Consider the following 27,714-nt stretch of genomic DNA (forward strand, 5'->3'; position numbering starts at 1 on the left):
GGCGCTGGGCTCCATGCTGAGCCCAGCTCAGGGAACCGGGCTTTCTCCCACTGACCTGCTGGGCGGCAGCAGGCAAGTCCCTTCTCTCAGTGCCTCAGTTTCCCCTCTTGCTCTTCCGAGTTGGATGTGAGCTCGGTCCCCCCTGCACCCCACTGGCTCAGCCCTTCCCCTAGCTCGAGGGGATCTCTGCAGGCAGCTCCTTCTTTCCTACTGAAAACCGACCTCTCCGGCCCCTGCGGGAGGGGTTTGTTCCCCCCCGCACGTCACAGAATCAGACAACGAGGGGTGAAGGGTCCTCAGGGGGTCGCATCTAGTCCAACCCCCTGCTCAGAGCATCCCAGACAAGGCTTTGTCTAGCCAGGTCTTATAAACCTCCAGGGATGGAGATCCCACCCCCACCGCTCTGGGGAGCCTGTCCCAGCGCTCCACCACCCTCCCCGTGAGAAAGTTTTCCCCAATTATCCAACCTCAACTTCCCTTGCTGCAACGTGAGCCCACTGCTCCCACTGAGACCAGCCCAGCTCCATCCTCTTTGCAGCCCCCCTGCAGGGAGTTGAAGGCTGCTATTCAATCCCCTCGGTCTTCCCTTCTGCGGTCTAAATCAGCCCATTTCCCTCAGCCTCTCCTCACAGGTCACATCCCCCAGCGCCACAGCCATTTCTATTGCCCTCTGCTGGACTCTCCCCAGCGTGTCCACATCCTGTCGTGGGTGCCCACCGCTGGACACAGGACTCCAGACGTGGCCTCCCTGGCGCAGACAGAGGGGAAGCATCTGCTGGCAGCGCTCCCGCCGATGCAGCGCAGGACGCCGGTCGCCGTTTCCACACCAGGGTCTTCGGTTCCTGCCCTAACCGGCCCCCAGCCCTAGCGAAGGGATAGGACGGGCGAAGGGACAATCACAGCCCCAGGCCACGCCGGGCTGGGGACGGAGAAGGGCTGGGCTGGGGGCCAGGTGCCAGGGCTGCGTCCCAGCCTCCGTATCAGCAGCCGGCGGTTGATCCGCCTGCTCTGCCGCAGGCCTCCTGCTCGGAGCCGATAAGCTGTTGTGCTAAACACGCTCCCCACAGCCTGGCACCCAACGGCCCCTCGCTTGGCTGCACCAGCGCCGCGGCCCGTCCCCCCGCGCCTCGCACGCGGCACCCAGGCCTGGCAGCCCAAACCGCAGGCCCGAGGAAGGGGCTGCTCCCCCAGACCCCCCGCTTCTCCAAGCCAGCTCCCAGGGAGGGCAGAGAGGGAGGGGGACACGAGCCTGGCACTTGATTTTCAGTGCTCATCTCCAGCTCCATTGCCCGGTCCCGGGGAGGGCTCCAGCAGCCCTAGCAGTGGCGGGGGGGGCGCGTGGAGTGACTTGCTCCAAATTTGTTGCTATGTGCATCATGCCCACAAGCAGCCAGACTTTCCAGGGACAAAGCTAGCCACAGCAGCCTGGCGCTGAAGACCCACGGCAGCCCTGAGCAGGGTGCAGGGGGGATTCCCACATCCATCGCCAGGCCCTGCGTGAGCCCAGGGAAGCAATCAGACAGAGGCATTTGGGAAAAAGAAAAAACAGACTTTTATTGACCTGCTGAGGTCGGTAGCAAAGTCCTGGGGGCAGATGCCCACCCAGGCAGGACTAAACACCACCCCAAATAATAACTTACACGGAGCTACAGGTCAGCAATATGGGGCAACATTCGTGCTTCCACGCCGGGCGGGTGGAGCTGTCGGGCCCAAGAAGGCCGGGGGGGGGGGCAAGGGCATTTCACAGCGACCGGCACCTATGTGAAATGCTGTGGCACGTCAGGATAAAGCTACAGTCTGCGTGTCCCCCCTCGGCCATCGTAACCCCACAGGCGGCCCCCGGCCCCCAGCAGAGCACGCGACTGGCGAGCTGCGGACAAGCCGCCCGGGAAAGGAGCTCGCTGGCAGGAAATGGAGCTGGCCGGGGAGCGCTGTGCAAACCCTGCCAGGGCAGGCGTGCAATACTGTAGTGTGCAGGGAGGACAAGGAGCCAGCGCTACAGACACACACGGGGCTGAGCAGGCAACGCACGGGCATCACATACACACCACACCCGATGTCGCTTGCTGTTTCTACCCGCGGGAGCAAGCTCCAGGCTCTGCTTCCCCTGGGCCAAGCAGACGTCGTCCCGGCCCCTCTCCGGGTGTCTTCGGGCCCCTGTGCAAGGAGGCTGCTCCAGCTAATACCCACATTCAGAGCCTTTAAAAAAAAAAAAAAAAGAAGAAGAAGACAGACTGCGACTGACCCCCGCACTCTGCCGGGTCAGTCCCAAAAGCAGAATCCCAGGCTGGGGTCTGCGGCAGGGCTGCAAGGCTGAGGGGTACTGGGAGTGACGTCCCCCAAGGGCAAAAGGGATGGTGCCTGCCTGCCCAAGGAGTAAGCAGAGCCAGGGTACGAGTCCCCCCCAGAGCAGACAGGGGTCTCCATGCAAGGCAGACCCAAAACAAGGGGTGTCCTGGTGACCGACGGGAAGCTGCACATGCCGCCAGGTCCCTGGGAACGCAAGGCATGAACCCTTTAGGATCGCAGTGCAAGGGGCGGCTCAGAGGCAAAGCTTGGGGCTGGGGGGCCAGGCTGCAAGAGGGGAAAAATCAACTTAAATAATCATTTAAAAAAGGCCTCTAGGTTTTCTTCACAGATTAGAGCCGTTCCCTCGGGCTGGGCTGCCAGTGCTGGCTTAGCCCCAGCTCTCCCCTCACCCTGCGAGGCAGCTGATCTGGCCTGGAGGAGGCGCCGGGGCTGTGAGGCCAGAGGGAAACGTGCTGCGGACCAAAGGGTGAGAGGTGACAACACCCCTGGCCAAAGCCCCCGGGTGCCCTCCAGGGCCCGTTCACATGAATCAGGGGCTCGCACGTCCTGCCGAGGACTGCCAGGGCTTGCTGACCGCAGAGGACCCAGTTACCAGCCTGACTGCCCCAAACACCTGGAGACGCTTTAAATCAGTTCGCACCGGGGCCAAGGCTCCCATCCAGCCCTCCCTCCTGCCGCCGCTTCCACCCAGGTGGGAAGAGCAGAGGAGAGGGGCTGCCCCCGCAGGGCAGACCCCGGTGTCCGGAGGGCTGAGCGTCGAACAGGACGGACGTGCGGCGTGGCGGCAGAGATGGGACCGTCTCCTCACACCCTCAGTGCAGAAGGGGTTGGGGAAGAGATCTGTCCCCCTGTCCCGTGCGGTGTCTGTGCTGCTCCTGCCCGTAACGGTCGTGCCGACATGGCCACCTTGGCGCGGCACTGGGCTGCTCGCCCAGTTCTCCCCAGCATCCTTCCTGCGGGCATCGGGGACGTGGAGTGCAAGAGCCGGAGGTGCCCAGTGCAGGAGAAGCCCCATCACGTAGTATCGGCCGGGACCCGATCCTGATCCTGCCCCAACCCACCACCGCCTGGGGCTGAGATGCCTCGAGTCTGAGCGGTCCAAGTCTTTCAGCGATATGGAGCCACGGAGGAGCAGGGCTGGGGGGAAGAATCCATTCACATTCACAGCCGCTGGACGGATCCTGGGAGATCTCTTTGGTACGAGGGGAGGTCCGCAGAGGCCAGGGATCTGCGGCGCTGGGCCCCAGGCTCAGGGAGGCAGCAGCAGGAGGTGGCCGTGCCGCTGCTGGAATTCACTTCGGTTTTGGGAGAAAAGGCACGTGGACGTCGGGGTCCTCTCCCCGGCCCCAGGCTGCAGCAAGAGCCCCCTGCCCTCGCCAGCGCCGCGGCCACGGGGGCGGGGACAGCATCAACCGGGAACACTGGGCACGGCCGAGGTGGTTCTTCACACTGTGGGGCCTGAACAATTTGTTGCTCTGGGCCCCATGGGCAGCAGACCCCACGTCCTTGCTGACAGGACACAGAGATTGAGTCTTTCCAAGCAGGTGTCCTCCTGCCCCCCTACTCCCCTGCCCCCGCGGCTGGGCTGGGGTGGGGCAGGGGGGCACAGCCCCGTCAGGTCATGTAGCGGGTGATGGCTCGCAGCGCGTACAGCAAGGCCGCCTGCATCCGGGCTTCCAGCAGCAGCAGGTTCACATGCACCTGGAAGGGAGGAGCGCGGGGTCAGGGCTGCAGTGCGGTGCCCTCCTCTGCTTCCCCACAGCCCTGTATTGGGGTGGGGGGAGAGAGCACCCTCACGGCTCCACACAGAGATGGGCACCGGAGACAGCTCTCCCCAGACCCAACCCACATCGAGGATCGCTTGGTCTTTGTTCAGCGGTTGCCCCTCCAAGACCCTCCAACACCCCGATCTGCTCTGGCGGGGGACAGCGGAGGGGTGGGGAAGCCACGGCACCTTCTCAGAGTGCTTGAAGTGGCGCCAGAAGTGGGCGTACATGCGCCGCGTGGTCTTCTCGGGGTAGCAGGCCACTGTCTTGATGTAGACCTTCAGGCTGCGCTCCAGGAGTTGGTTCACTTCCCCGTAGTTGTAGTCGTCATACCTGTGGGGGGGGGAGGCAGAAGGTGGGGGACCCTTTTAGCCAGGTGCTTGTAGAGCCCCGGTGAAAGCAAGGGGGGAAGCAGGGAGGCCGCCTCTAGGGCACCAGTCCCCGTCACCTACCGGATGCCGAAGACACAGTGCACATAGTTCCAGATGGCACGGCGGAGCGTGGAGGTGTCCACGCCACGGTGCATGGCCATGGTGTGGTAGGTCAGGTTGTAGACCACCTGGAACTTCTCATCCAGCAGCTGCCCCACGTCCGGGTACAGGCGGTTGATCAGCGAGTAGCCGTGGTCTTCCCACGTGTAATCCTGCACCAGAGGGACGTTGGCTCAGAGGCTCCAGGGGGGAACTTGGGGCCTGACTCGGGACCCCCCTGAAAGGGGCTTTCTATGGACAGAGCCCAGGTGGGCTCCGGACAAGCGCCGGGGCGGGGAATGCAAGGTGCTGGCAGGGAATGCTCAACGGGGGTTGTTAACAGGGGCCAGGTCCAAAGCAAAAGCCGGGCTCCGGGCTACAGCACAAGCTGCCCCAACTGTTCACTAGACCCCACGGATGGTTTCTACCCCAGTGACAACCAGCACAGCCCAGTCCCCACCTCAGGGGCAGCAAACCAGGGTCCCAGCCTGGCCGAGACCTCTCGAGCCACACCAGTGCCCTCAATGCCAACGTGGCCGGCGGGAGGAGGTGCTGGGAGCAGGGCGGGCCCAGGACATACCTGCGCTCGGAAAGTTGGGGGAGCCTGTTCTCCTCGCCGCGTGAAGTCCTTGTAGCCGAAGCTGGGATCCTCCACGAAGCACAGGACATTGTGGGGCAGGGAGTGCTCAGCGATGTCTACCAGAGACGGGACAAGGGGGCATGAGCTGTGGCTGCAAAGAGCTGCTTAAAGCCCAGACCACCCCCCTCACCTCCCTGGTCCAGCCGGTCGTGGCCGAGGCCCATCCCCAGGACAGCAAACTGCAATGAGCTCAGGCCACACTTCTCGCCTGTTATTGCAGGGGACCAGCGGGAGCCCCAGGCCCCCTCCCAAGTCGAGTCGGCACAAGGCAGGGGCTGCTGCAATGCAGCCCCCAGCCCCGTGGAGAGCAGGGCAGGGCAGGGCAGGCTCCTGCGGGTGCAGCTCCCCCTCACCCGAGGGGGTGACAAGCAGGCTCTCCGTCTTCTCCAGCTCAAAGCGGGTCTCCATCTCCTCCTGGGTGACCCCATCCTCCTCCAGCTGGCACTCCTGCAGGAGCTTCATCCTCTCCATCAGCACCTCCACCTCCTGCATGGCGTCTCTGCCCTGGGCACAGCGAGAGAATGGGCACGTGGGGTCAGCACCCCATGGGCCCCGACACCCTGGGCACAGGCGTGCAGAGACGTGCCGGGCACCTCTGGCAAAGGGGTGCTCACGGCAGCTTCCTCTGCATGCCCCTGGAAGGCCAATGCCACCCATCTGGGGCACTAGGCTCTGCCCAAGGGGCTGGACTTTGCCTGGCCCTGGGCCTAGGGCAGCCGCCCGTGCCAGGGGTGCTCTAATGTCCAGTCTGGATATGAGCGGCTGAGCTGTGGTACAAAAGCCCTCCAGGGTCCCTATGCTGCAGGCTGGGAGCAAGAGGGTCAAATTCTCCCTCCTGGGGTTGTGGCTTCTTTATGGTGTCGGATGGTCTGGAGGCCGCGGGCTTGGCACCTGGCTAAGGCTTCAGCAAGACTCGGGCACTGCTAGCAGGCATCCCTCCCTTCTCCATCTAATGAGGAGCATCTAACCATGCCCCCCATCTCCTTCCCTTCTTGAAGGGTAGCATCAGGCTGCATTGGGCTGCCAAAAATATAACAAGCGGAGAGCTTCAGCAATGCAGGGGCAACTAGCGGGCACACCTGCCGAAGCAGCGAGACAAGCAGCTGCGTGACAACTGGTTTTGCTGCAGAGGAGTCACTGGAACTGGATGGGTTTCTAGTGATTCAGCGTGTGACAACAGCAGGAGAGATGGACCTGCTCTAGCCCCTCCTCCCAGCCGGGCTGATCAGAGATTAAACAATCTAGTTAGACTCGCCGTGTCATTTGGGGCCTTCGGGCAGTTTGGAAAGAGCCCAATGCACAGTGACAAAACAACTGGTGGCTCGGGGGCAAGGGTCACGAGGAAAGGCTGAAACGGCTCCGGTCATTTTGTCTGGAGAAGACAAAACTGAGGGGGAATCTGATCACAGCCTTCAAATCCCTGAAGGACGATGGCAGAGAGGATGGAGGTGGGGAGTCTCCATCCTTGGAGGTTGGATAGATCTGTACGGGGTCAAGGCTGATCCTGCCTTGAGCAGGGGGCTGGACTGGGCGACCTGGTGGGTCCCTTCCAGCCTGACTTTCCTGTATTTAAGCCCGACACATCCAGGGATGAACCAGCATCTGGCCAGCCCAGCCCAACCGCTTGGTGCATACATCACCAGCCCCCCAAAAGCAAGCTCTGCAGGAGGAGGGGAGGGGACCGGGGGCTCCCCATCTTACCCCGGAGCCACTGACCCCCTCCTCGGAGGCAGGGCTGCTGTCACAGCTGCGCGGGGAGGGCGGCTGGAAAGCATGTCCCCCCTCGTGGTCGATCTCTGGGTTGATGCCACAGCCAAAGACGAAGGAGGCGAGCGAGTGGTAATGAGTGAGGAGCACCAGGGCCTGGATGAGCTCGGCCAGCGACCAGCTGTTCTCTCCTGTCTTCAGGAGGGCCTGAAAACACACCCACCGCCACGCTCAGCCCGGATGGAGAAGGGGCTGGGGCAGGGATGCCCCCCACCCAGGGTGTCTCGAGGCAGCCCCCTCCACCCAGCCCAGCTCCCCACAAACAAACTCAGAGGGTTCAAGGTTAACAGCTAAGTGCTTTCTTAACCTCTCCGTGGCCAGGCCTTGCCCGAGGGTCAGCAAAGCGACCCAGCAGAGGGGAAGCACGGAGACGAGCTGCGAGGCTGGGACGGATCTGGGAGCTCACCTCGATGTGCTCCTTCGTGATGAGCCAGGGCCGGTGCGCCAGGATCTTGTTGATCTCGTTGAGGTTCCTCAGCTTCTGGGGGGCACAGTGCAGGCCCTGGAGCCACTCCGGGTCCCCCCCGGCTTGCAGGAACTCGCCCATGTGCAAGCCCACCAGGTAGGAGCACTGGTGCCTGGCCGCCGCCTGAGAAGGGGCAAGGCACACTGATGGCTGAGCACAGACGGACACGTCGCCCCGGCGGGTCCCTGCCCACCCACAACCCGCGTTGCATGGACAGACCTCCCCAGTACCCCCCGAGACGGGGCTCTAGCTTGGAAGAGACCCTCGCGTCCAGGCCCCGGCGGGACGCACGTACCATGATGGCGATGTAGTGGCGCTTGTGGTGGGGCAGGGGCCCGTCCATGCGCAGCAGCAGGTACTGGGTCCTCCAGAAGCTGGAGAGGTACTCGGGGTGCAGCCCCATCACCATGGTGATGTTGTCCACCCTGCCCGTGGACACGAAAGCCTCGATGAAGATCCGCCGCTGGGCGCTCTCTGCCCCCTCCTGCAAGATCTGCGGCGCATGGGACAGAGGGGCCGTGAGGGAGCTGGGACACCGCGGGGACCCTCCGCACCCAGCACTCGCTTTCCAGCGACCGCCCGGGGGCACGCTGCAGACCTGGCCCCACCGGGCTGCAGCTGGGTCCTGGCCGTGCCCTCCAGCCCTCTTCCCCCAGCACCAGGGCAGCCCCCTGCCCGCTGGAGGTAAAGCCAGGGCACGGCAGTGCTACCGCACCTGGCACAAGTGGGCTGGGACTCCCGCAATACAGATGGACGGCGCCCACCGAAGCCGGGCGGATCTTTCCATGCCCAGATCCCTCCTTTGCTCCCTGCCCCGAGTCCTCCACAGGGGCAAGACCAACCGAGCGCTCTGTGGAGCTGCCCTCGGCTTCAAGCTGCAAGCCCTGGCCCTGGAGGGGGGCGGCCAGCAGCACCCCCAAGCTGGGTTCTGTCCTCTCCCTCTCCCTCTCCCCGCCAGGGCCGGGCACCTTGCCCGCTGATGCAACCCAGCTGTTTGTTCAGCTCTTTCTGCCCCACGGCTCCTCCCCTCCCCTCCTCATCCCACCATGCACGCCCTCCACTTGGCCGGGGGTTAAGCCACGATACAACCGCAGCTCCGGGAGAAGACAGGATGGCCTGAGCAGCCCAGGCACGGTGCAAGGAGAGGCCGTGTTTATTGGGGCGGCTTCCTCATGCCTAGTTCTCATATGTCAGTGCCGGAGCAACAGGCAGGGCACACAGCCTTAGTCACCCCGGGCAGGTGATGCAACAACAGGGGTATTTGTGGCTGGGCTGGAATTAGCACCTTGTTTGTGCCAGCTCGGGAGTAATACAGCCCAGGACACGAGCCATATCCCAGCCAACAGCGTCCCACCCCTTCTGGGGGCAGCGTGCTCTCCTGCTAGCCAGCCTTGGAGGGAGATCCCCAACTGCAAGGTGGGGAAACTGAGGCACAGGGCAGGGCAGTGACTCGCCCCAGGGCACAAAGTCAGGGAAGGGCCACGGGTGGAGCCGAGGGCTCTGACAGACACCCGAAGGCAGGTGAGGGGCTCTGCTCCCCGACCCTCACGAAGGCCCCCTGCCTGGGGCACGAGGGGAACTGCCCGCCTGTGCTGGAGGCGAGGGACATCGTGTCAGGAAGCAAATGGGGAGGTGGGGAAGACCCCTTCTCCTGCTCAATCCAGAGAAGGGACGCACGGGCCACAACCGCAGCCCCCCTGCTGCAGTCTGGAGAGGGGGCTGCCAGGGATGGAGCCACAGGGGGAGGACAGACAGCCATGGGGGGGAAACAGGACCCAGGTTTCAACCCATCTCCTACCTCTTCCACGGGGAGGAAGGAGCTCGGGCCACTCCCCAGCTGCTGCGGAGTCTTGATCCCTCTGCCCTGGGGAAGACAAGACAGGGTGGTGAGACACGGCCCGCCCCGGCCCGCCCCAAAACCCGGCGGAGGCTCCACCCTGCCACCTCCGCGCAGTCTCGGGGAGGCAGGAGGGCTGGGAGCCGACTCAAGCAGCTGGGGGACCTGTGCGATGGCCCGGGTCCAGGGCACCGTAGCCGCCTGATGAAACAGCCCCGCGCCGTTGCACGGGCAAGCTTTCACTCCCCGGGGATGCTCTTGCATCAGCAGAGGCTGGCTGCCAGGGACGAGCCCCTGCCGTGGCCTCCTCACCCGATTATTGCAGAAAGCCCAGGAAATTTCACGGTGCAAGACCGGCAGGCTGTGAGCCAGCGCACGAGAGGGGCAGGGTCGGCCCACGCCGCGCGCTGCTGGGCGCGCTCGTCCGGGAGGGGGTGGTTAACGAGCACCTCCGAAAACAAGCAATCCAAGCCCAGACTTGGAGCTGTAGCGACAGGCACGGGCGTGCGCTCACGGCTCAGCCCACGGCTCTGCTCTCAAAGCACCCGCCGCTGGTGGAGGAAGCTGCTAGCTGAGCGACACCGAGGGACCAGGGATGCCCAGAGCTGGACTACTTTCTTAAAGCCTTCGACCCCCCGTCCCGTCCAGCACTGGGCGCGGAGGAAAGCTGGAGTGCTCCGGGGGACAGAAGCCAACCACGGGCCCGCTCAGGCATCTGGGACGCCCGCCAGCCCGCAGGCACCCACTAGCAGGTGCCTGGGGTGTTTTTCATTCAAGCTGCTGTAAGACAAGCTGTGCCCTGGCCAAGGGGACAGGACGCCCCGTGTCCGCTCCTGAATCATGCGAGATTAGTGATGCATGTGGGAGGGGGAGCGGACAGGAGCCTGCCAAGGGGGGAGCTTTTGGAGAAGGGCGCAGGGACAGTGTCCATCCTCCATGCCTCAGGGTCACGCAGGCCTGCAAAGAGCCCCGTGCATGTCCTGCGGGACGCCTTCGTGCACCCGCTACAACGCAACCGGCGACCTGGGAAATGAGAAAGCCAGGGCTCTCCCCAGCTGGACCTTCCAGGGTCAGTTTTGGAGCCGGCAGCAGGAGCAAAAAGCAAAGCCGCCCGCCCCAGCAGAGCGGGGCAGCTGAGCCAACTGGCGTTGCATTTCTCCAGAGAGCTGCAGCTCCTTCTGGCATCAAAGCACCCAGGGGCACGAGCCATGCCAGTGCCTGGGTTCTGGTTGGGAGGGTGTGAGGTGAAAGGCAAGCTTTGGAAGCTGGAGGGAAGAGAACATGCATTTAAAGGTGCCCAATTCCCCGCAGGTGAAGGTGAGGTTTTGCATTTTCCTCCCCTGCTCGTGCTGCAGTTGCACCCCCAGATGCTCCTCACGGTGCTAGGTGCTGCGCAGACACCTCCTGCCCCGACAACCTCATGGCCTGAGAGGCAAAGCCTGGAGGGAAGGGAAAGAGGGAGCGATCCCTATTGCCCCAGGAGGAGTTTGCCATGGGGGGGACTAAGACCCAAAGGGGGAAGGAGCAGTGCTGGGAGCCAGCACGGAGGCTCTGTGCTTACACTGGTATTCAGGTCACTCCCTTCTCCCCATGATAGACACCTTCCCCTGTGCAAAGGCACCGGGACAGCAGGCCCCAAGCTGGGTCTCTGGCCTCCCCCAAAGAGAAACCCACCGTGGTCGTGTCCCGTGGAGCTGGGCATGAATCCAGAGAAGCTGGGCTCAAGGCGGCACACGGGGCGGTTCTCTGCAGCGCTTGGCTTCAGGTCCAGACCTCCACGAACACGGCCCATTCAACAAGGGGCACCCTGAAGCTGGCCCCTAATTCCAGCGAGGACTTCAGGGCCACCCTTGGGGGCTCGAGAGCTTCCCCCACAGGATGACACTGCAGGAGAGGCTGGAGCCTTTCCCTGGCCATGCACAGCCCGTTTGTGGGGAAACCTTTGCCCTGGCTGCACAAGCAGCTCAGCTGGAAGATAAAGCCCTCCGGAGCTGCTGACTCAGCCCCCGCGATGCACAGCGAGGGGCAGGAGGAAACGGAGGAGGAACAGGCGCAGGAGAGAGAGACCTGAGACCTGCCCATGTCGGGACAGCTAATTGAAGCTGGCTTCTTGCCGTCACCCGAGGTTCGCACACTCCAATCACACGCGCTTCCTCTCTGCCGCCCGCCCGCCCGCCGGGGTTACTTGCGTTCAGGGTGAAGCCACAGCCCTGTAAGCCAAGGGCCTAATCCTGCTGGAGCCGGGGTGAAGGTCTGGGGAGGAAGGGCCACGGAAGTCAGGGTGCCCCGGGCTCGTGCCCTTGTCTTGCTTCTTAACGCAGGGTGTCGAGAGATTATTTTACCCTGATTATTTTTCTGCAATTGCAGAAGGACATTAGGGACCTGGGATCCCCCCCCGAGAGGCGGGGAGCTGGGAGCCGAGGGGGCAAAGGGCTCGTGGTGGAGCTGCTTTGAATCAGAGACAAGGCCCTGCTCCAGGAAGGGAGGGTGATGCTTAACTCCAATGCCTACCCAGCAGTGGGGAGGAAGGACACTCAGGGAGGAGGCAACCCTCCCCGCAGAGCCCCGTGGGGCAGTGCCGGTATTTGTGAGGTGAACAACAAGAGGGGAGACCCCCTGACAGGTCCAACACCCCTTTCCTGCCCCGCCAGCCCTCCTGGACAGTGCAGACGAGGGGCATCCACCCGACCCCTCTCTCCAGCTGCTTTACCGGCAGATGACCGGCAGCCGTGGCCAGCACGGCCCAACCAGAACAGTGCTGGTGCCCAGCGAGCCTGGAGCTGGCCTGGCTCGGCAGTGGACTTGGCTCCGATGCAACCCGCTCTAGGACTAGAGATGCCACATTTATCCCAGGACAAACCATTTTATCCCAGAACAGAGTGCAAAGGTTTAGACATCCCTGTCTGTTGACCTGGGATAAATACTGAAAAGGTTCATGGGATAAGAAGGAAGAACAGTTTATCCCTGGACAGCACCAAGCGCGTCTGAACGGTTATCCCGGGATTGCATCGCTGCTCCCTAACCCCTGATTACAAGGGCAATGTGTCCACGCCAATCCCAGGACATACACAGGCACAACTGGTCCAGAGACAGATGCAACATCTGTTCCTCTTTTGCAGGTTATACCCTAGGATTGGCTTCCCAATGGGTCCGGGGGATGCACAGGAAGATGCTATTCAGCCAGGTTCTTCTCAGAGCCGCAGGACGGGGCTACCCCCTGCTCCAACACATGGCTGCGGTCGGCACAGGCCCAAGGAGGAGCGCACAGGGTGCGTGCCAGGGAAATGACAGGGCTTCCCTGAGACACGGGAAGTTGCACCACCTGGCTGGCACGCCGCCCACCCCGGGGAAGGAAGCACGGAGCGTGACCAGCCTGGGCACGGCGTGGAAGAGATGTCATGCTCCAGTGGCCAGTGTTGACACCAGAGCTAACAGACACCCACTCGGGAGGCCTGGGATTCCCTAAAGGAGCAAGGAGCCAAACCCAGCTGACCTCCCCGGGGAGCTGGGGACCCGCCTCCTTGACTCTCCTTCAGATGTCCCAGACCAGAGACACCAACCAAAGCCCTGTCTGGGGGTCCCCGCTGCTCCCGGACACAAGCATCAAAACCAAACACCACCAGAAAGGAGCAAGACAGTGGTAGCAGCCATACAGGCTCCTCCGCAGCAAGCATAGGGCCCCATGAGCCCCTCTGGGACCCCCTCAGCCCCCTCTGCTGAAGGCTGCTTGTTCAGAACAAAATCCTCCAGGGTACGGACACAGCGAGGTCTGCTCGAGGGACCCCATCGCTGCAAGGCAAGTCCCCCCATTAAGTGCCCTGGTCCAGCAATGCTCCTTGTCCCTTAAGAGACTTCCCTAAGAAACCAGCTTCATTTCATCTCCAGGCAGACGTCCCCAAGTTGCCACCTCCTCCTCCCTGGGCTCCTTCCCCGCCAGCCGCCCCGAGCACTCACCGCAGTCCCAAGGCTCCCCGTGACCGATGTGTCTCCCTTTGCGGCTCTGCCCCTCTGTCCTCGGCTGCTTATAAAGCTCCCTCTGCCCGGTGCCGCAAGCTGCCGCCCCGGGACGCAACGCGCCTCGCAGGCTTTGCTGAGGGAGCGTGGGAGTTGGTGGCAAGTCAGAGGGACCAGATGGCTCTTCACAAGGAGAGCGCTTGCACGGGGTGAAACGAGATGCCTTCAAATGTATACTGCAAGTGCTGTCACCCCCTTTCCTCTGCCCCGAGGTGCACCCGGCGCAACTCCCATGGCACGCAGCGCTTCAACCTCACAGCTTGGGGCACTAAGCTCAGCCCTGCCCTTGTTCTACACCAAAGGAGCCCCGATCCCAGCTTCCACCCGTGGAAGAAGATCATGGCCTGTGCCCCCTGAGCCCCTTTATTCCCCTGAAGACCCAACATCCTTTAGTAGCCAAAGGGCACACCCCAGGTGCCACCTTTGTAACCCTGGGAGGGGACTGCTAGAGCTGGGTTTTAGTCTCAGCCCAGAGAAGCTGCCTGTTTCAACGCAGGCGATGAACTTAATTGAGCCGCGCAGCCTGTCTGCCACGCTCCCCGTTCCACAGATGGGGAAACGCAGGTGTGGAGAAACCGCTCCGATTTGCCGGAGACCACAAAGCAAGGTGGTATAAAGCCTCCCGCCACTCCTGCCCAGCCGGAGGGTGGGACTGTCCGTTCTGCACCAAAAGCCCCTGTGCTGGCTCCCCGCGACAGGACTCCAGGGTCTGACTGGGCACGGGACGCCGGTGCCAAGTGTGCCCGGGCCAGTGCTTAGTCAGGCGCTGGCAAAGAGATGCCTTACGGAGAGAGCAATCAGGGCCGCAGCCTGCACCCAGGGCACGTGCATCCTCGCGCTCCGCTTCCAGACCAGCTACCGCCCCCTCTCCCTCCTCCTCGACAGCTGCCAGCCCTCGCACGCTGCGTTTTGCCCCCGAGTCCTTCCCCCTATTTACAACACTCCTCCGCTACCGATCCCAACCGTTACCAAATGTCACTGTGTGCTCCAGCAGCTGCCGCGTTGGAGCCCAGACACGGCCGCAACTTCCTACTTACCCCATTCCCACCACCCTGGAGCATCCCAGTGGCCTAATTGCTGCCTGAGATTCATAGCGCCCTTCTCAAGGGAAGCAGCCTAGGAGGGCAGAGTGTTATACTGGGACTAATCTTGCACGGTGGTTTCGAGCAGCGACCTGTTCTCTGGCCAGAGCGTTTTCAGTAATTATTTCAAATGACACCTTGATTCGGGGGTGAAGGCGGCTCTAGCACGTTCTGTCCCATGTGGGAGCCCCAAGTGTGAGAGCAACCTCCCCACGCATGATGGGGGGGGGGGGGGAATGCCCATGGGTTTTGTACATAAAAACCATGGGTAGCTTTTTGGGGAGCGGTCAGGATAGGGACAGCCACAAGACGCGAGCAGCCACGACGTGCAGCTGGGAGGCAGGGGAGATTTTGCCAGCGGTTTTCATCCAAGTTGTGAAATTCAATCTATTTGCTGGGGAAGGGAAGGGAAGGGAAGGGAAGGCAGGGAGCCAGACGCCGAGGGCCTGGCCCGGTGCTTTTCAGCACGGGACCCCGAGGGCTAGGCCCAGCTCCACAGCCTTGGTGTAATCAAGAGCCCTCAGCTCCCCCAGCTGTAAAATGGGATGAGGAGAACCCCCCGGCGCCCCTGCCGCTCACGCGCGGCAACCTCCGAGAGCCCCCTGCGGCGCGGCGCGACGCGGGGCGGGCCCGGGCGCACGGACGCCAGCCCCAGCGGCCGGAGAGAGCTCCTTACGGCCCCTCTGAGACCCGCGCCACCAGCGCCTTTCAGACCAAGGCCCGCCGCCGCAGCCAGGTCCCGCTCCGTTCGCCCCTTTCCGTGCCTCAGTTTCCCTCTGCCCCCCGCCGCGGGCCGCAGCTCCCACGGCAGGCCGAGCAGGAGCCGGGCGGAGGGGCCCGAATGCGCGCGCCTGCCCCGAACCGCACCCCCGCTCCGCGCCTACCTCGTCCCGCGGCGGGGGCGCGTAGCCCCCCGAGCCCGCCACCAGCATGCCGCCGCTGCGGGCGCTCCGCACGGCCCGGCCACGGCGGCTCTTTCATAGCGCGGAGCCGGCGGGCGGGACGGGCCCGGGCTTGCCGCCCGCCCCATGGCAACGCCCGCAGCCGGGGCCGGGGCCGGGCCTCCCCCCGGGCCGGACACGCCCCCGCTGCCCGCCGGAGCCGGCCCGGGGCAGGTCGGGCGGCGCCCCCTGGCGGCGGGGCGGCCCGCGGGCTGAGGCGCCGGCCTGGTCTCGGCTGAACGAACCGGCCGGAACAGGCGGAAGGCCGCGCCGTCTCGGGTGGGGTGGGCACCGGGCAAAACGGCCCAGCGGGAAGGGCAGTGATGCACCGGAACAGGGGGCGCTCCCCGCCCTCGGGGACGGAGCCCTGGCTGGGCGGGGAGGGTGGCGGCTGGCCCCGCTTGGAGCAGGCGCTGGACTAGATGCGACCTCCGGAGCGCCCGTCAGCCCTCCGGGCCTGCGATTCCAAACCGGGAGCCACCAAACCCCGTGCGCGCGGGACAGGGCCCACCGAACCCCCTGCACGGGACAGGGCCCACCGAAACCCACACGCACGTGGGACAGGGCCCACCGAACCCCGCGCGCGGGACAGGGCCCACCGAACCCCGCGCGCGGGACAGGGCCCACCGAACCCTGCATGCGGGACAGGGCCCACCGAACCCCCTGCACGGGACAGGGCCCACCAAACCCCCTGCACGGGACAGGGCCCACCAAACCCCACGCACGGGACAGGGCCCACCGAACCCCACACGCACGTGGGACAGGGCCCACCGAACCCCGCGCGCGGGACAGGGCCCACCGAACCCCCTGCACGGGACAGGGCCCACCAAACCCCACACGCACGTGGGACAGGGCCCACCGAACCCCGCGCGCGGGACAGGGCCCACCAAACCCCACACGCACGTGGGACAGGGCCCACCGAACCCTGCATGCGGGACAGGGCCCACCGAACCCCCTGCACGGGACAGGGCCCACCGAACCCCGCATGCGGGACAGGGCCCACCAAACCCCACGCACGGGACAGGGCCCACCGAACCCCACGTGCACGGGACAGGGCCCACCGAACCCCGCATGCGGGACAGCGCCCACCGAACCCCACGCGCGGGACAGGGCCCACCGAACCCCACACGCACGTGAGGCAGGGCCCACCGAACCCCGCATGCGGGACAGGGCCCACCAAACCCCACATGCGGGACAGGGCCCACCAAACCCCGCGCGCGGGACTGGGCCACCAAACCCCACGCACGGGACAGGGCCCACCGAACCCCACACGCACGTGGGACAGGGCCCACCGAACCCCACGCGCGTGGGACAGGGCCCACCGAACCCCGCATGCGGGACAGGGCCCACCGAACCCCGCATGCGGGACAGGGCCCACCAAACCCCACACGCACGTGGGACAGGGCCCACCGAACCCCCTGCACGGGACAGGGCCCACCGAACCCCGCATGCGGGACAGGGCCCACCAAACCCCACACGCACGTGGGACAGGGCCCACCGAACCCCGCGCGCGCGGGACAGGGCCCAGCGAACCCCGTGCGCGCGGGACAGGGCCCAGCGAACCCCACATGCGGGACAGGGCCCACCAAACCCCACACGCACGTGGGACAGGGCCCACCGAACCCCACGCGCGTGGGACAGGGCCCACCGAACCCCACGCGCGCGGGACAGGGCCCACCGAACCCCACGCGCACGGGACAGGGCCCACCGAACCCCCTGCACGGGACAGGGCCCACCGAACCCCGCATGCGGGACAGGGCCCACCAAACCCCGCGCGCGGGACTGGGCCACCAAACCCCACGCACGGGACAGGGCCCACCGAACCCCACACGCACGTGGGACAGGGCCCACCGAACCCCACGCGCGTGGGACAGGGCCCACCGAACCCCCTGCACGGGACAGGGCCCACCGAACCCCGCATGCGGGACAGGGCCCACCGAACCCCACACGCACGTGGGACAGGGCCCACCGAACCCCGCACGCACGTGGGACAGGGCCCAGCGAACCCCGTGCGCGCGGGACAGGGCCCAGCGAACCCCGTGCGCGCGGGACAGGGCCCACCGAACCCCACATGCGGGACAGGGCCCACCAAACCCCACACGCACGTGGGACAGGGCCCACCGAACCCCACGCGCACGGGACAGGGCCCACCGAACCCCACGCGCACGGGACAGGGCCCACCGAACCCCGCATGCGGGACAGGGCCCACCAAACCCCACACACACGTGGGACAGGGCCCACCGAACCCCACGCGCACGTGGGGCAGGGCCCACCGAACCCTCTGCACGGGACAGGGCCCACCAAACCCCACGTGTACGGGACAGGGCCCACCGAACCCCGCGCGCGGGACAGCGCCCACCGAACCCCACGCGCGGGACAGGGCCCACCGAACCCCGCATGCGGGACAGGGCCCACCAAACCCCACACACACGTGGGACAGGGCCCACCGAACCCCACGCACACAGGACAGGGCGCACCGAACCCCGCATGCGGGACAGGGCCCACCAAACCCCACACGCACGTGGGACAGGGCCCACCGAACCCCACGCACGCGGGACAGGGCCCACCGAACCCCACGCGCGCGGGACAGGGCCCACCGAACCCCCGCATGCGGGACAGGGCCCACCGAACCCCACGCGCGGGACAGGGCCCAACAAACCCCACGCACGGGACAGGGCCCACCAAACCCCACACGCACGTGGGACAGGGCCCACCGAACCCCACGCGCACGGGACAGGGCCCACCGAACCCCGCATGCGGGACAGGGCCCACCAAACCCCGCATGCGGGACAGGGCCCACCAAACCCCACACGCACGTGGGGCAGGGCCCACCGAACCCCACACGCACGTGGGGCAGGGCCCACCAAACCCCACGCGCGTGGGACAGGGCCCACCGAACCCCCTGCACGGGACAGGGCCCACCGAACCCCACGCGCACGGGACAGGGCCCACCGAACCCCACGCGCGTGGGACAGGGCCCACAGAACCCCGCATGCGGGACAGGGCCCACCAAACCCCACACACACGTGGGACAGGGCCCACCGAACCCCACGCGCACGGGACAGGGCCCACCAAACCCCGCGCGCGGGACAGGGCCCACCGAACCCCGCGCACGCGGGACAGGGCCCACCAAACCCCACGCACGGGACAGGGCCCACCAAACCCCACACACACGTGGGACAGGGCCCACCGAACCCCGCGCACGCGGGACAGGGCCCACCGAACCCCGCATGCGGGACAGGGCCCACCGAACCCCTCGCGCGGGACAGGGCCCAACAAACCCCACGCACGGGACAGGGCCCACCGAACCCCACGCGCACGGGACAGGGCCCACCGAACCCCGCATGCGGGACAGGGCCCACCAAACCCCGCATGCGGGACAGGGCCCACCAAACCCCACACGCACGTGGGGCAGGGCCCACCGAACCCCACACGCACGTGGGGCAGGGCCCACCAAACCCCACGCGCGTGGGACAGGGCCCACCGAACCCCCTGCACGGGACAGGGCCCACCGAACCCCACGCGCACGGGACAGGGCCCACCGAACCCCACGCGCGTGGGACAGGGCCCACAGAACCCCGCATGCGGGACAGGGCCCACCAAACCCCACACACACGTGGGACAGGGCCCGCCGAACCCCACGCGCACGGGACAGGGCCCACCAAACCCCGCGCGCGGGACAGGGCCCACCGAACCCCGCGCACGCGGGACAGGGCCCACCAAACCCCACGCACGGGACAGGGCCCACCAAACCCCACACACACGTGGGACAGGGCCCACCGAACCCCGCGCACGCGGGACAGGGCCCACCAAACCCCACGCACGGGACAGGGCCCACCAAACCCCACACACACGTGGGACAGGGCCCACCGAACCCCACGCGCACGGGACAGGGCCCACCAAACCCCACGCATGGGACAGGGCCCACCAAACCCCACACGCACGTGGGACAGGGCCCACCAAACCCCGCATGCGGGACAGGGCCCACCAAACCCCACGCACGGGACAGGGCCCACCAAACCCCACATGCGGGACTGGGCCCACCAAACCCCACGCGCGTGGGACAGGGCCCACCGAACCCCCTGCACGGGACAGGGCCCACCGAACCCCGCATGCGGGACAGGGCCCACCGAACCCCACACGCACGTGGGACAGGGCCCACCGAACCCCACGCGCGTGGGACAGGGCCCACCGAACCCCACGCGCGCGGGACAGGGCCCACCGAACCCCACGCACGGGACAGGGCCCACCAAACCCCACATGCGGGACAGGGCCCACCAAACCCCACACGCACGTGGGACAGGGCCCACCGAACCCCGTGCGCGCGGGACAGGGCCCACCAAACCCCACGCGCGGGACAGGGCCCACCAAACCCCACATGCGGGACAGGGCCCACCAAACCCCACACGCACGTGGGACAGGGCCCACCGAACCCCACGCGCGCGGGACAGGGCCCACCGAACCCCGTGCGCGCGGGACAGGGCCCACCAAACCCCACGCGCGGGACAGGGCCCACCAAACCCCACATGCGGGACAGGGCCCACCAAACCCCGCACGCATGGGACAGGGCCCACCAAACCCCTCGCGCGCGGGACAGGGCCCACCAAACCCCACATGCGGGACAGGGCCCACCAAACCCCACATGCGGGACAGGGCCCACCAAACCCCACATGCGGGACAGGGCCCACCAAACCCCTCGCGCGCGGGACAGGGCCCACCAAACACCATGCAGCTAGGACAGGGCCCACCAAACCCCACGCACGGGACAGGGCCCACCAAACCCCACGTGTGCGGGACTGGGTCACCAAACCCCGCACGCGTGGGACAGGGCCCACCAAACCCCACACGCACGTGACAGGTCCCACCAAACCCCACGCACGCGGGACAGGGCCCACCAAACACCGTGCAGCTAGGACAGGGCCCACCAAACCCCACGCACGGGACAGGACCCACCAAACCCCACGCGCGCGGGACTGGGCCACCAAACCCCACACGCACGCGGGACAGGGCCCACCAAACCCCACACGCACGTGACAGGTCCCACCAAACCCCACGCACGCGGGACAGGGCCCACCAAACCCCACGCGCATGGGACAAGGCCCACCAAACCCCGCACGCGTGGGACAGGGCCCACCAAACCCCACGCGCGCGGGACAAGGCCCACCAAACCCCACGCGCGCGGGACAGGCCTGCTCCTGCTGCCGTGGGCATGGGTATGGGCATGCGGCTCAGCCCCAGCCAGGGCCAGCAGTTTTGTGCAAGCAGCAAACGAGACCGGTTCCCATCCCACAGTCTGACTGGTGTTTGGGTGGAGAGGGAAAATAGCTGGGTCAACAACATTTGTCATGGAGGTTTTTTTTCTCCTCCTGTTGGAATGTGCAAAACAACTGCTTAGGAGAGAAAACAACGGCGGGATAAAGAGCGGGGACGAAGGGGTCCAAAGATTAGCGCTGTTTAAAGAACATTTGTTCCCTGCGGATTCGAAAGGCTGATCCTGGATCATAAACCTCCTTGTGAGTTTGCAGAGAAGCAGCAAGCCGCACGCAGACATCCTGAGCCCCGTGCTGCTGTTTGCACCTGACTGGAGGGCCAGGAAACCAGGACAGTGGCCTCCACACCTCCCTTCTGCCAGGCAAGAAGGGGCACCGCAGGGCATGGAGCAATGGAGAGGGTGCAGTGCCCAACATGCGCATGGATGGGCTGCTTCTCCTTCAGCGCTGGGTCTCTCCATCCCAGCTCCAGCCATGCTCTTTCTGCTCTGCTGGCTTCAACACATCAGCAACCTGCTCCAGACCTGGTGGGAGTCAGCGAGACGCTTTTCTTCATCTTCCACACGCTTCAGTTTAAGGTCCAGATTTCTGCTGACCCCTCACAGAGCTGAGCCCTGGTTCCCCTCTCAGGTCCACTGCAAAATTATTTGCATATCCTTCATCTACACGAGAGCCGAGGGACTCAAATCTCACAAAGGCTTCTTTAACTGGGGCAAGATGGAGCCATGAATGTGCTTTCCTATGCTGCCTTTCTCTTGCATCAATTCCTTCTGGCCAGAGCTGAGCCTGTCTTCAACTTCCCAAGCACGAGAGCAGAACATTTACCCCACTCATCCTCCTGAATGCCTGGGAGGGTTAGTCCACCTTATACCGATGGGGAATGAAGCCGCAGAGCATTAAGGGACTTGCCTACAGCCCCAGAGAGTGGGGACAGCGCCCTAGGAGTCCCACTCCCATTCCCAATAGTGAGGCGGGTCGGTGCAAGGCACTGCAGATCCCACCGCGGCTCAGATTTGCTCCCCAGGGCACAGAGAGAAGGGTGCTTCGCTGTTCAAATGCACACAAGAGGCAAGACTGAGCCTAGCCGGGCAGAGCGTGTCACCCCTCGCCCACGTGAGGTCTCTGGTCTCAGCCTAGCAGCAAATCTTCTGAAGCCTCCTTAGCAGACAGGGCCTCAGTGTTTCCCCAAGCCCATATTAACCGCATTTCTGAACTTGCCCCTGCTCCCAGGTGACCCATGTGGGGAGGTTTTCCAGGGCAGGACATCTGGCATTTGGATGGGTCTCTCTGCTCCGCAGTCTCCTGAACGGAGCTTGTTTATTCCTCCTGGACTTACAGAGCGCAGGACCCGGGATGCCAGATGAGCGACACGCAAGGACGTCACAACTGCTCGAGGCGGGGCTGCGTGCATTTGAACGGGCTGGACCGTGATGTTCCCAGCACACCTTGAGAAGGACTGCGACCAAAACACTACCACGCGCCTGGCTCTGCTGGCGCCTCCCCGTCCTGTCCTGCAGCCCTCTGTCCCCTTCCCCAGGGCTCCGCCTCAGCCCCGACCCGCACTGGGGTCCCACGCAACAGGGCTCTGGGATGCCCCTTCCACACCAGCTGGCAGCTGCTCCTGCTTCTCCAGCGTTGGGTCTTTCTCCGCTCCGCCAACATCCCACAGCGTCCTCCACATCCCCAGCTCCATTCAGCAAGAGCTTCCCAATTCCTGGCCCCCCCATGGGCAGAACATCATGCCTGGGGATCAACAGCGGTGCCAACCCCACAGGCAGGGACCCTTCTACTAGCGATCAACTGACCATGAACCTTTAGCCCTGGGTGATGACAGTCAACTCATCCCTTGGTTAGCACAGGGATTTCTGGAAGTGCTTCCAAACAGCAGCTGCACTTCCCCCAGAGACAAACTTGGGCCACCGCTTCATTGGAAAAAATCAATGGGACAGCCCAGCGCCAAATTCTGCTCTCCGCTACCCCGCTGCATCCCCCACTGACCGCCAGCCCCGTGGATTTGAATAACAAATGCTCGTCTCGATTAAAAAAAAGGGAGTCCCAGACAGCAGCGCCGATAACAATCTGCTCCAGCCGCACCAGCCCCACACGGCAAAGTCCAGCGAGCAGAAGTCGTTGCACAAACAGGCTCGGGTTTTGCCTGGCAACAGCCTCCTCCGGCTCTAATCCAGAATTGCCAATTAAGTGCAAACGTCTTTGCACCTTCGCTGAGCCCTGCTTCCCCGGCAGCCAATGGACAGGCAGAGGGAGAGAGACGGCTGCACGTGGTTGGCGGAGGCCCAGCTCGCGCTTGCATGGAGCACAACAAAGAGAAGAGAAAAAGCCTGGGGCTTGAGGCCAAGGGACTGATCCCCCCTCCATTAGCTCTGGGGCAGATTGAGCCCCCACACACAGCACAGGGTGCGCACAGTTGTGGCTAGACTGATTCCTGTGCAAGAAGAGCCCTGTCCTGCCCTCGTGCCTCCGAATGCAGGAGCACCGTTTCACCTTGCTCGCTTCTTTATTGCACATGATTCGGGGGGAAAGACACAAATTCCCCCAGCCACTGGGGAAAGCTTGGCTGGTCTTATCACGCACCAGCAGCACAGACCATGGATGCGAGCTCCGCCACGGGCTTAGCATTCAGTTCTGGAAGCAGCTCCTGCTCCCCACTTTGCACCAGTCCCCGTCAGTACCTGTGAGCTCACCCCCAGCCCTGGGAACGAGACTGGACCTCAAAGACTAACTCGGCATCCCCTCCATCCTCCAGTACACAAGGCTCTTGGGCAAAGCCCAAATTCCCACCCCGTTGTCATCTGTGCCCCGGGCAGGAGATACGAAGTGCCATCAGTGCGCTTGTTCCCGGCAACAAAACACTTGCAAACTCTTTTTAAGGAATCTTTGTGTGCGTGTCCCAGGTCAAACTAGCCAGCTCAGGTCCAAATCCATCTGAATCATTCAGGAACCCTCTGTGGCCCTGCTACCAACACGTATCCTCCACCCCAGCCTGGGGCTTCAGACACTTCCAAATCCCATTGCCGACTCATTCTTCCACGAGTGTAAATGTCCCTGTGAGGCGCAAGGCTGGGGAGACCCAACCTGCTTGCACCAGTGTGAATCCAGAGGCACTTCAGGTCTGCCGAGCCCCTCCAGGACCCCCTGGGCACCTCACCCGGCACCTCCTACACCCCGAGCCAGCCACTCAAACTCCCCCCACCCCTGCCCAAAGCAGGAGGCTGGGGCGGCTTCTCTGGGACTTATCCGCCCCCGCACAGGGTCACAGGCCAGGGGACAAATGCCTCACCAGGCTAGTGTGACCAGCCCGGGAGCAACAGCCTGAGCGGCAGCTGGGGCTCAGCAGCTGCAGTAATCAGCGCCTGGGCCGAGCGCGGGGGTCTCGGGCCTACGTGGAGACCGGACAAAGCCCGGAGGCAGTGGCAGCAGGGCAGGCTGCAGCCTGTTCCCCGAGCTGCTTGTCTTCTCCTCCGGCTAACGAGCGCGGGCCTCTGATTATCTCCGCCCAGCCCCCGGGGCCTCCAGGGCTGTTGTGGGGTGGGGGGAAGCACTTTTTCCCTTGGCTCCCAAAGCCCCTCTCTCCTCCAAGCTGCCCCATGACACGACCCAGCAGCCCAGACCCCCCGCCCCCCACCCCTCTCAGCGACCTCGCAGTCCAGCCGATGGCAGCGTGAGGAAAGATGCATGGCCTAGTGGTTACAGCACGGCCTAGCGACTCTGCTACCAACGCGCGGGGGCAAGTCACTGGACTGACGATCAGTGGAAGAGCGAATCCTGGCCGGCACAGAGCCGCGTGGGCTGCGAGGCCTTCCCCAGGAGGAACACGGGCAACGGGGCTCGGAGCGACGTTGGAGGGCTCTCCAGTCCAGCTCCTGCTGGATAAACGGAGCCGGCTCCATCTTAAAACCACCTGCAACGGATTCCTCTTGAAATCACACTGCTTCTCCCAACAAAATGCCCTGCAGATATTCAAGCCACACCGTCAGCTTGAAAACCAGCCGTGCCTCTGTCCAGAAAGAGCTTGCCACAACTCGTGTCTGAGCTCCCTGGCATCTGATCGGCCTGCCAACGTTACAGTGCAAACAACGGCACGGATTGGGGGGGTTTTGTTTAGATAACAGCAGTGATTCACTATTATAATAAAAGTGGTGTGTTCTGTACTGCTCAAGACATCCAGACTGGAGGCCTTTCTGGAAGGCACTTCAGCCAAATCCACGTGGCTGAGCCACAGAGGGAATGGAGTTACATTTTCTGGCTTCTCTTACAGAAGAGGTCAGGGGCTTGCTTCAAAGCAACCCCCGTGGTATTAAAGTTTTAAAGTGTGTAATAGGATGATTACTTAAAACTACTACAAGCTCCCCAGTTAAACCAGTACAGCATGTACTGTCTGGGATGGGGATAAGTGACGCTGGTATTTAGCTGCCTCCGTCTTTTACCAATGTAGTTCGACAGATACAAACCCCAAGGCCCGTCACAACCCAAGCACGGCGGATGTGGCACAAAACGCTCACGCTGGCCGTGCAACGTACAGCAACTCCTCCCTGGGCAGGGGAAAGCACCCTGGAGGGCTCCTTTCTCCAGTCACTTGCTTCTTGCGTCTCACCTGGCTTCAGCCGCAGGGATGCTGCTGCTCTCTGGGGGGAGCGGGGGGAGGAGGTTTCTGAGCAAGGTCATGGAGAGCTGTGACCGGGACGGTCTGCTGAGCATCGTGCCTATGAGCCAGCTTGAAGGGACTGACGCATCAGAGGGTTTCCTTTTTCCCCCTGTTGCCTGCCCCTTGCTGCTAGCTAGCACTGGAGCAGCCGCTGCACCTGCTCCGCAGAGCAACCTGGTGATGCAGGGACCAAAGGGCATCCCGTACCTAGCACGCGGACCCAGCTCCGACCTCACCAGCGCCCTGGGAGAGGCAGCAGGCTCTGTGCTCCCCGCTGCAGGGAGTGTCCCCATGGGGGGATACAGTATAAAGCCAGGGAGGGCAAAGAGCATCCGACACCAGGGCAGATTTCTCCGCCACCTCCCCCAGACCTTTAGGCAGCCACCGGCCAGAGGACTGACCAACTGGAGCCTCAGGTGAATCAGCCCTTCATCTTCCCAAGCAGAAAAGTGGAGGCATGCAGAGGTCAGCGGATGTGCGGGAGGAGACAGCCCTACACCACCGGGCCCATGCCAAGGTCTCAGCCGAGCAGGGAGTTTGGTCCCGTGTCCTCAGGCAACGCCAGCCCTCCCCGCTCCCCTGTGCCCTGGCCGTGTGCTGACGCTGGGCTGGACTGAGCCCAGTGCCTATGCTGAGGGAGCGGGGAGGGGCCGCCTTCCCTGACAAAGCCTAAAGCAACACCACATCTTGAGCTTCCTGCGGTGCAAAGACCATGTGCAATGGAAAAAGGAGGGGGAGAAAGGATCCCAGCTCCCCTGCAACCAGCACAAGCCAAGGGAGCCCCTGCTGCACCCCCCTTTGGGGCTGGTCCCAGGGCTGCGCAAGCTGCGATCTCAGGGTGTGGGGGCTGCCCTGGGGGATGGGAGCTGTGAGCCAGGGAGGGATGCCCGGCTCCAGCGGGACACCAGGTGTTTTCCTGGTACAAAGGACTGCACAAAACCATCCGGCTGCATCATGCCAGCTGTTGTGACTGCTGACATCAGCGCAGGCGCCCGACCCGGGGCTGGGCTCCACTGGGCCACGAGCTGCAGACCCCTGGGGAGAGACAGGCTCTGCTGCACAGACACGCCTGGCCATGTATAGGAGGGGAAACCGAGGAAGCGACTTGCCTAAGGACACCCAGCGGGGTAGTGGCCATGCCAGGAGTAGAACTGGGGGCTGTATGTGTGCGGTGACGTTCGTAAGAGCTGCAATCATGCTGCTGACGTGTGCTTGCAACTCAGCTGGTACCCAGAGCTGCCTGGCCACCTTACCTGGAGAGCCTGCAGCAGCTGGGAGCACTTCTCTTGGGTCTCTCCAAAGGGGCAGCTCTGGGAGAGCCGGAGTAGCAGCAGCAATGTCCGGTGGAGGCCCCGGGACTCCTCCGTCTCCCCCTGGGACAAGCCAGTGCTGGGGATGCTGTTCAGCAGCTCCCGCCCCAGCGCATCCATCGTTTCTTCTCTGGTCCTCTCGCCTCTACTGTACAGCCCCACCCATCTCCCGGGATCCAGGCCCCTGGGAGCCACCGCTGCCTGCTCTCCCGCCGGCAGAGCATTGGGCACAGGGGTGCCACCATCCGCAGCTTCCCCGTGGTGCATCCTTGCAGCACGACCCTGCAACCACGGGGAAGGCGCAGGGGTCTCGTCTGGGCCCAGGCTTGGAGACTGCCTTCCCCCGAGTCACCCGGCGCAGGTTTCCTGGTTGCCTCACAGGGAGTTTCCAAAGCTGCAGGCCCATTCACGCCACGGTCCGGCCGCCCCGGCTCAGTCCCAAGGCGAGCTCCTGCCTCTCAGCCAGCTGGCTGGGAGCTCTGCAAAGCAAACAGACAGACAAGTCAGGCCAGGCCTGGACAGGCTGAGAAAGCATCCCAAGCTGATGCAATGTGATCACACTGAGAAAGCAGCCCTAGCTGATGCAACTGGATTGCCCGGCCATCGGGTAGCACAACCAGCACCACGGCATAGGTAAACGCAGCCCAGAGCCATGTTGGACATTTTGGGAGACAGTCCTCTGTGCTGCCAGCCCCACGGCCTGCAGGACTGCCGAGGAGGGGGCTGCACCGTCCACATGTAATCTCCCCCGAGCCCCATAGATGCCCCATCTCGGAGGATCCCCGTTTCTCATTAGTTATGAGCCCCTAGAGTGATGCTGTAATCAAAAGCCCCATCAGTACAGGGGGAAAGAGGGGAGCAGAAGACAGGGGTGTCACCCGGGCGCAGGGCCTTGGGGAGACAGAGCTGGTCCAGGTCTGGCGCCTGCCATTCGGGGCAGGGCACTGAGAACATGCCAAGGGGCCAGGACAGGCCCTGCCGGCAGGAGAAAGAGCCCTGCAGCGAGAGACACGCCGGCTTCGTGCAAAAGGAGCCTGAGAGAGGAGTGAGCATCATGCACGGTGCAATACTCGCCTAGAGCTGGCACAGGGCTCAGCGGGGGCCAGCAAGGATCCCAGCACTCCCAGGCAGGACTTGCTTCCTTCCTGCCCCCTCCTCTGCCGGCCTCTATCGGAGAC

At 64.3% G+C, this 27,714-nt stretch overlaps 1 protein-coding gene across 3 annotated transcripts; it reads right to left on the reverse strand.

Annotated features, from left to right (window-relative positions):
• Positions 1-1,528: 1,528 nt before the first annotated feature.
• On the reverse strand, positions 1,529-27,714 carry SESN2 (sestrin 2). Of its 3 annotated transcripts, XM_090057545.1 has the most exons (11): positions 27,611-27,714; positions 26,480-27,015; positions 9,218-9,283; positions 7,715-7,912; positions 7,360-7,542; positions 6,888-7,100; positions 5,540-5,690; positions 5,127-5,242; positions 4,529-4,719; positions 4,265-4,409; positions 1,529-4,011 (listed from the first exon to the last, which is right to left on the reverse strand). In XM_090057545.1, the coding sequence occupies exons 2-11, from the start codon at positions 26,801-26,803 to the stop codon at positions 3,925-3,927; spliced, it is 1,674 nt and encodes a 557-aa protein (XP_089913671.1). In that variant the 5' UTR covers positions 26,804-27,015; positions 27,611-27,714; the 3' UTR covers positions 1,529-3,924. The 3 variants fall into 3 exon arrangements, with proteins under 3 accessions (XP_089913671.1, XP_089913672.1, XP_089913674.1); XM_090057546.1 differs by lacking the exons at positions 26,480-27,015; positions 27,611-27,714 and adding an exon at positions 15,237-15,427; XM_090057548.1 differs by lacking the exons at positions 26,480-27,015; positions 27,611-27,714 and adding an exon at positions 10,931-14,899.

The sequence above is a fragment of the Crocodylus siamensis genome, chromosome 7 (assembly GCF_052110815.1).
Source record: "Crocodylus siamensis isolate JL-2025a chromosome 7, ASM5211081v1, whole genome shotgun sequence".
Classification (NCBI taxonomy): domain Eukaryota; kingdom Metazoa; phylum Chordata; order Crocodylia; family Crocodylidae; genus Crocodylus; species Crocodylus siamensis.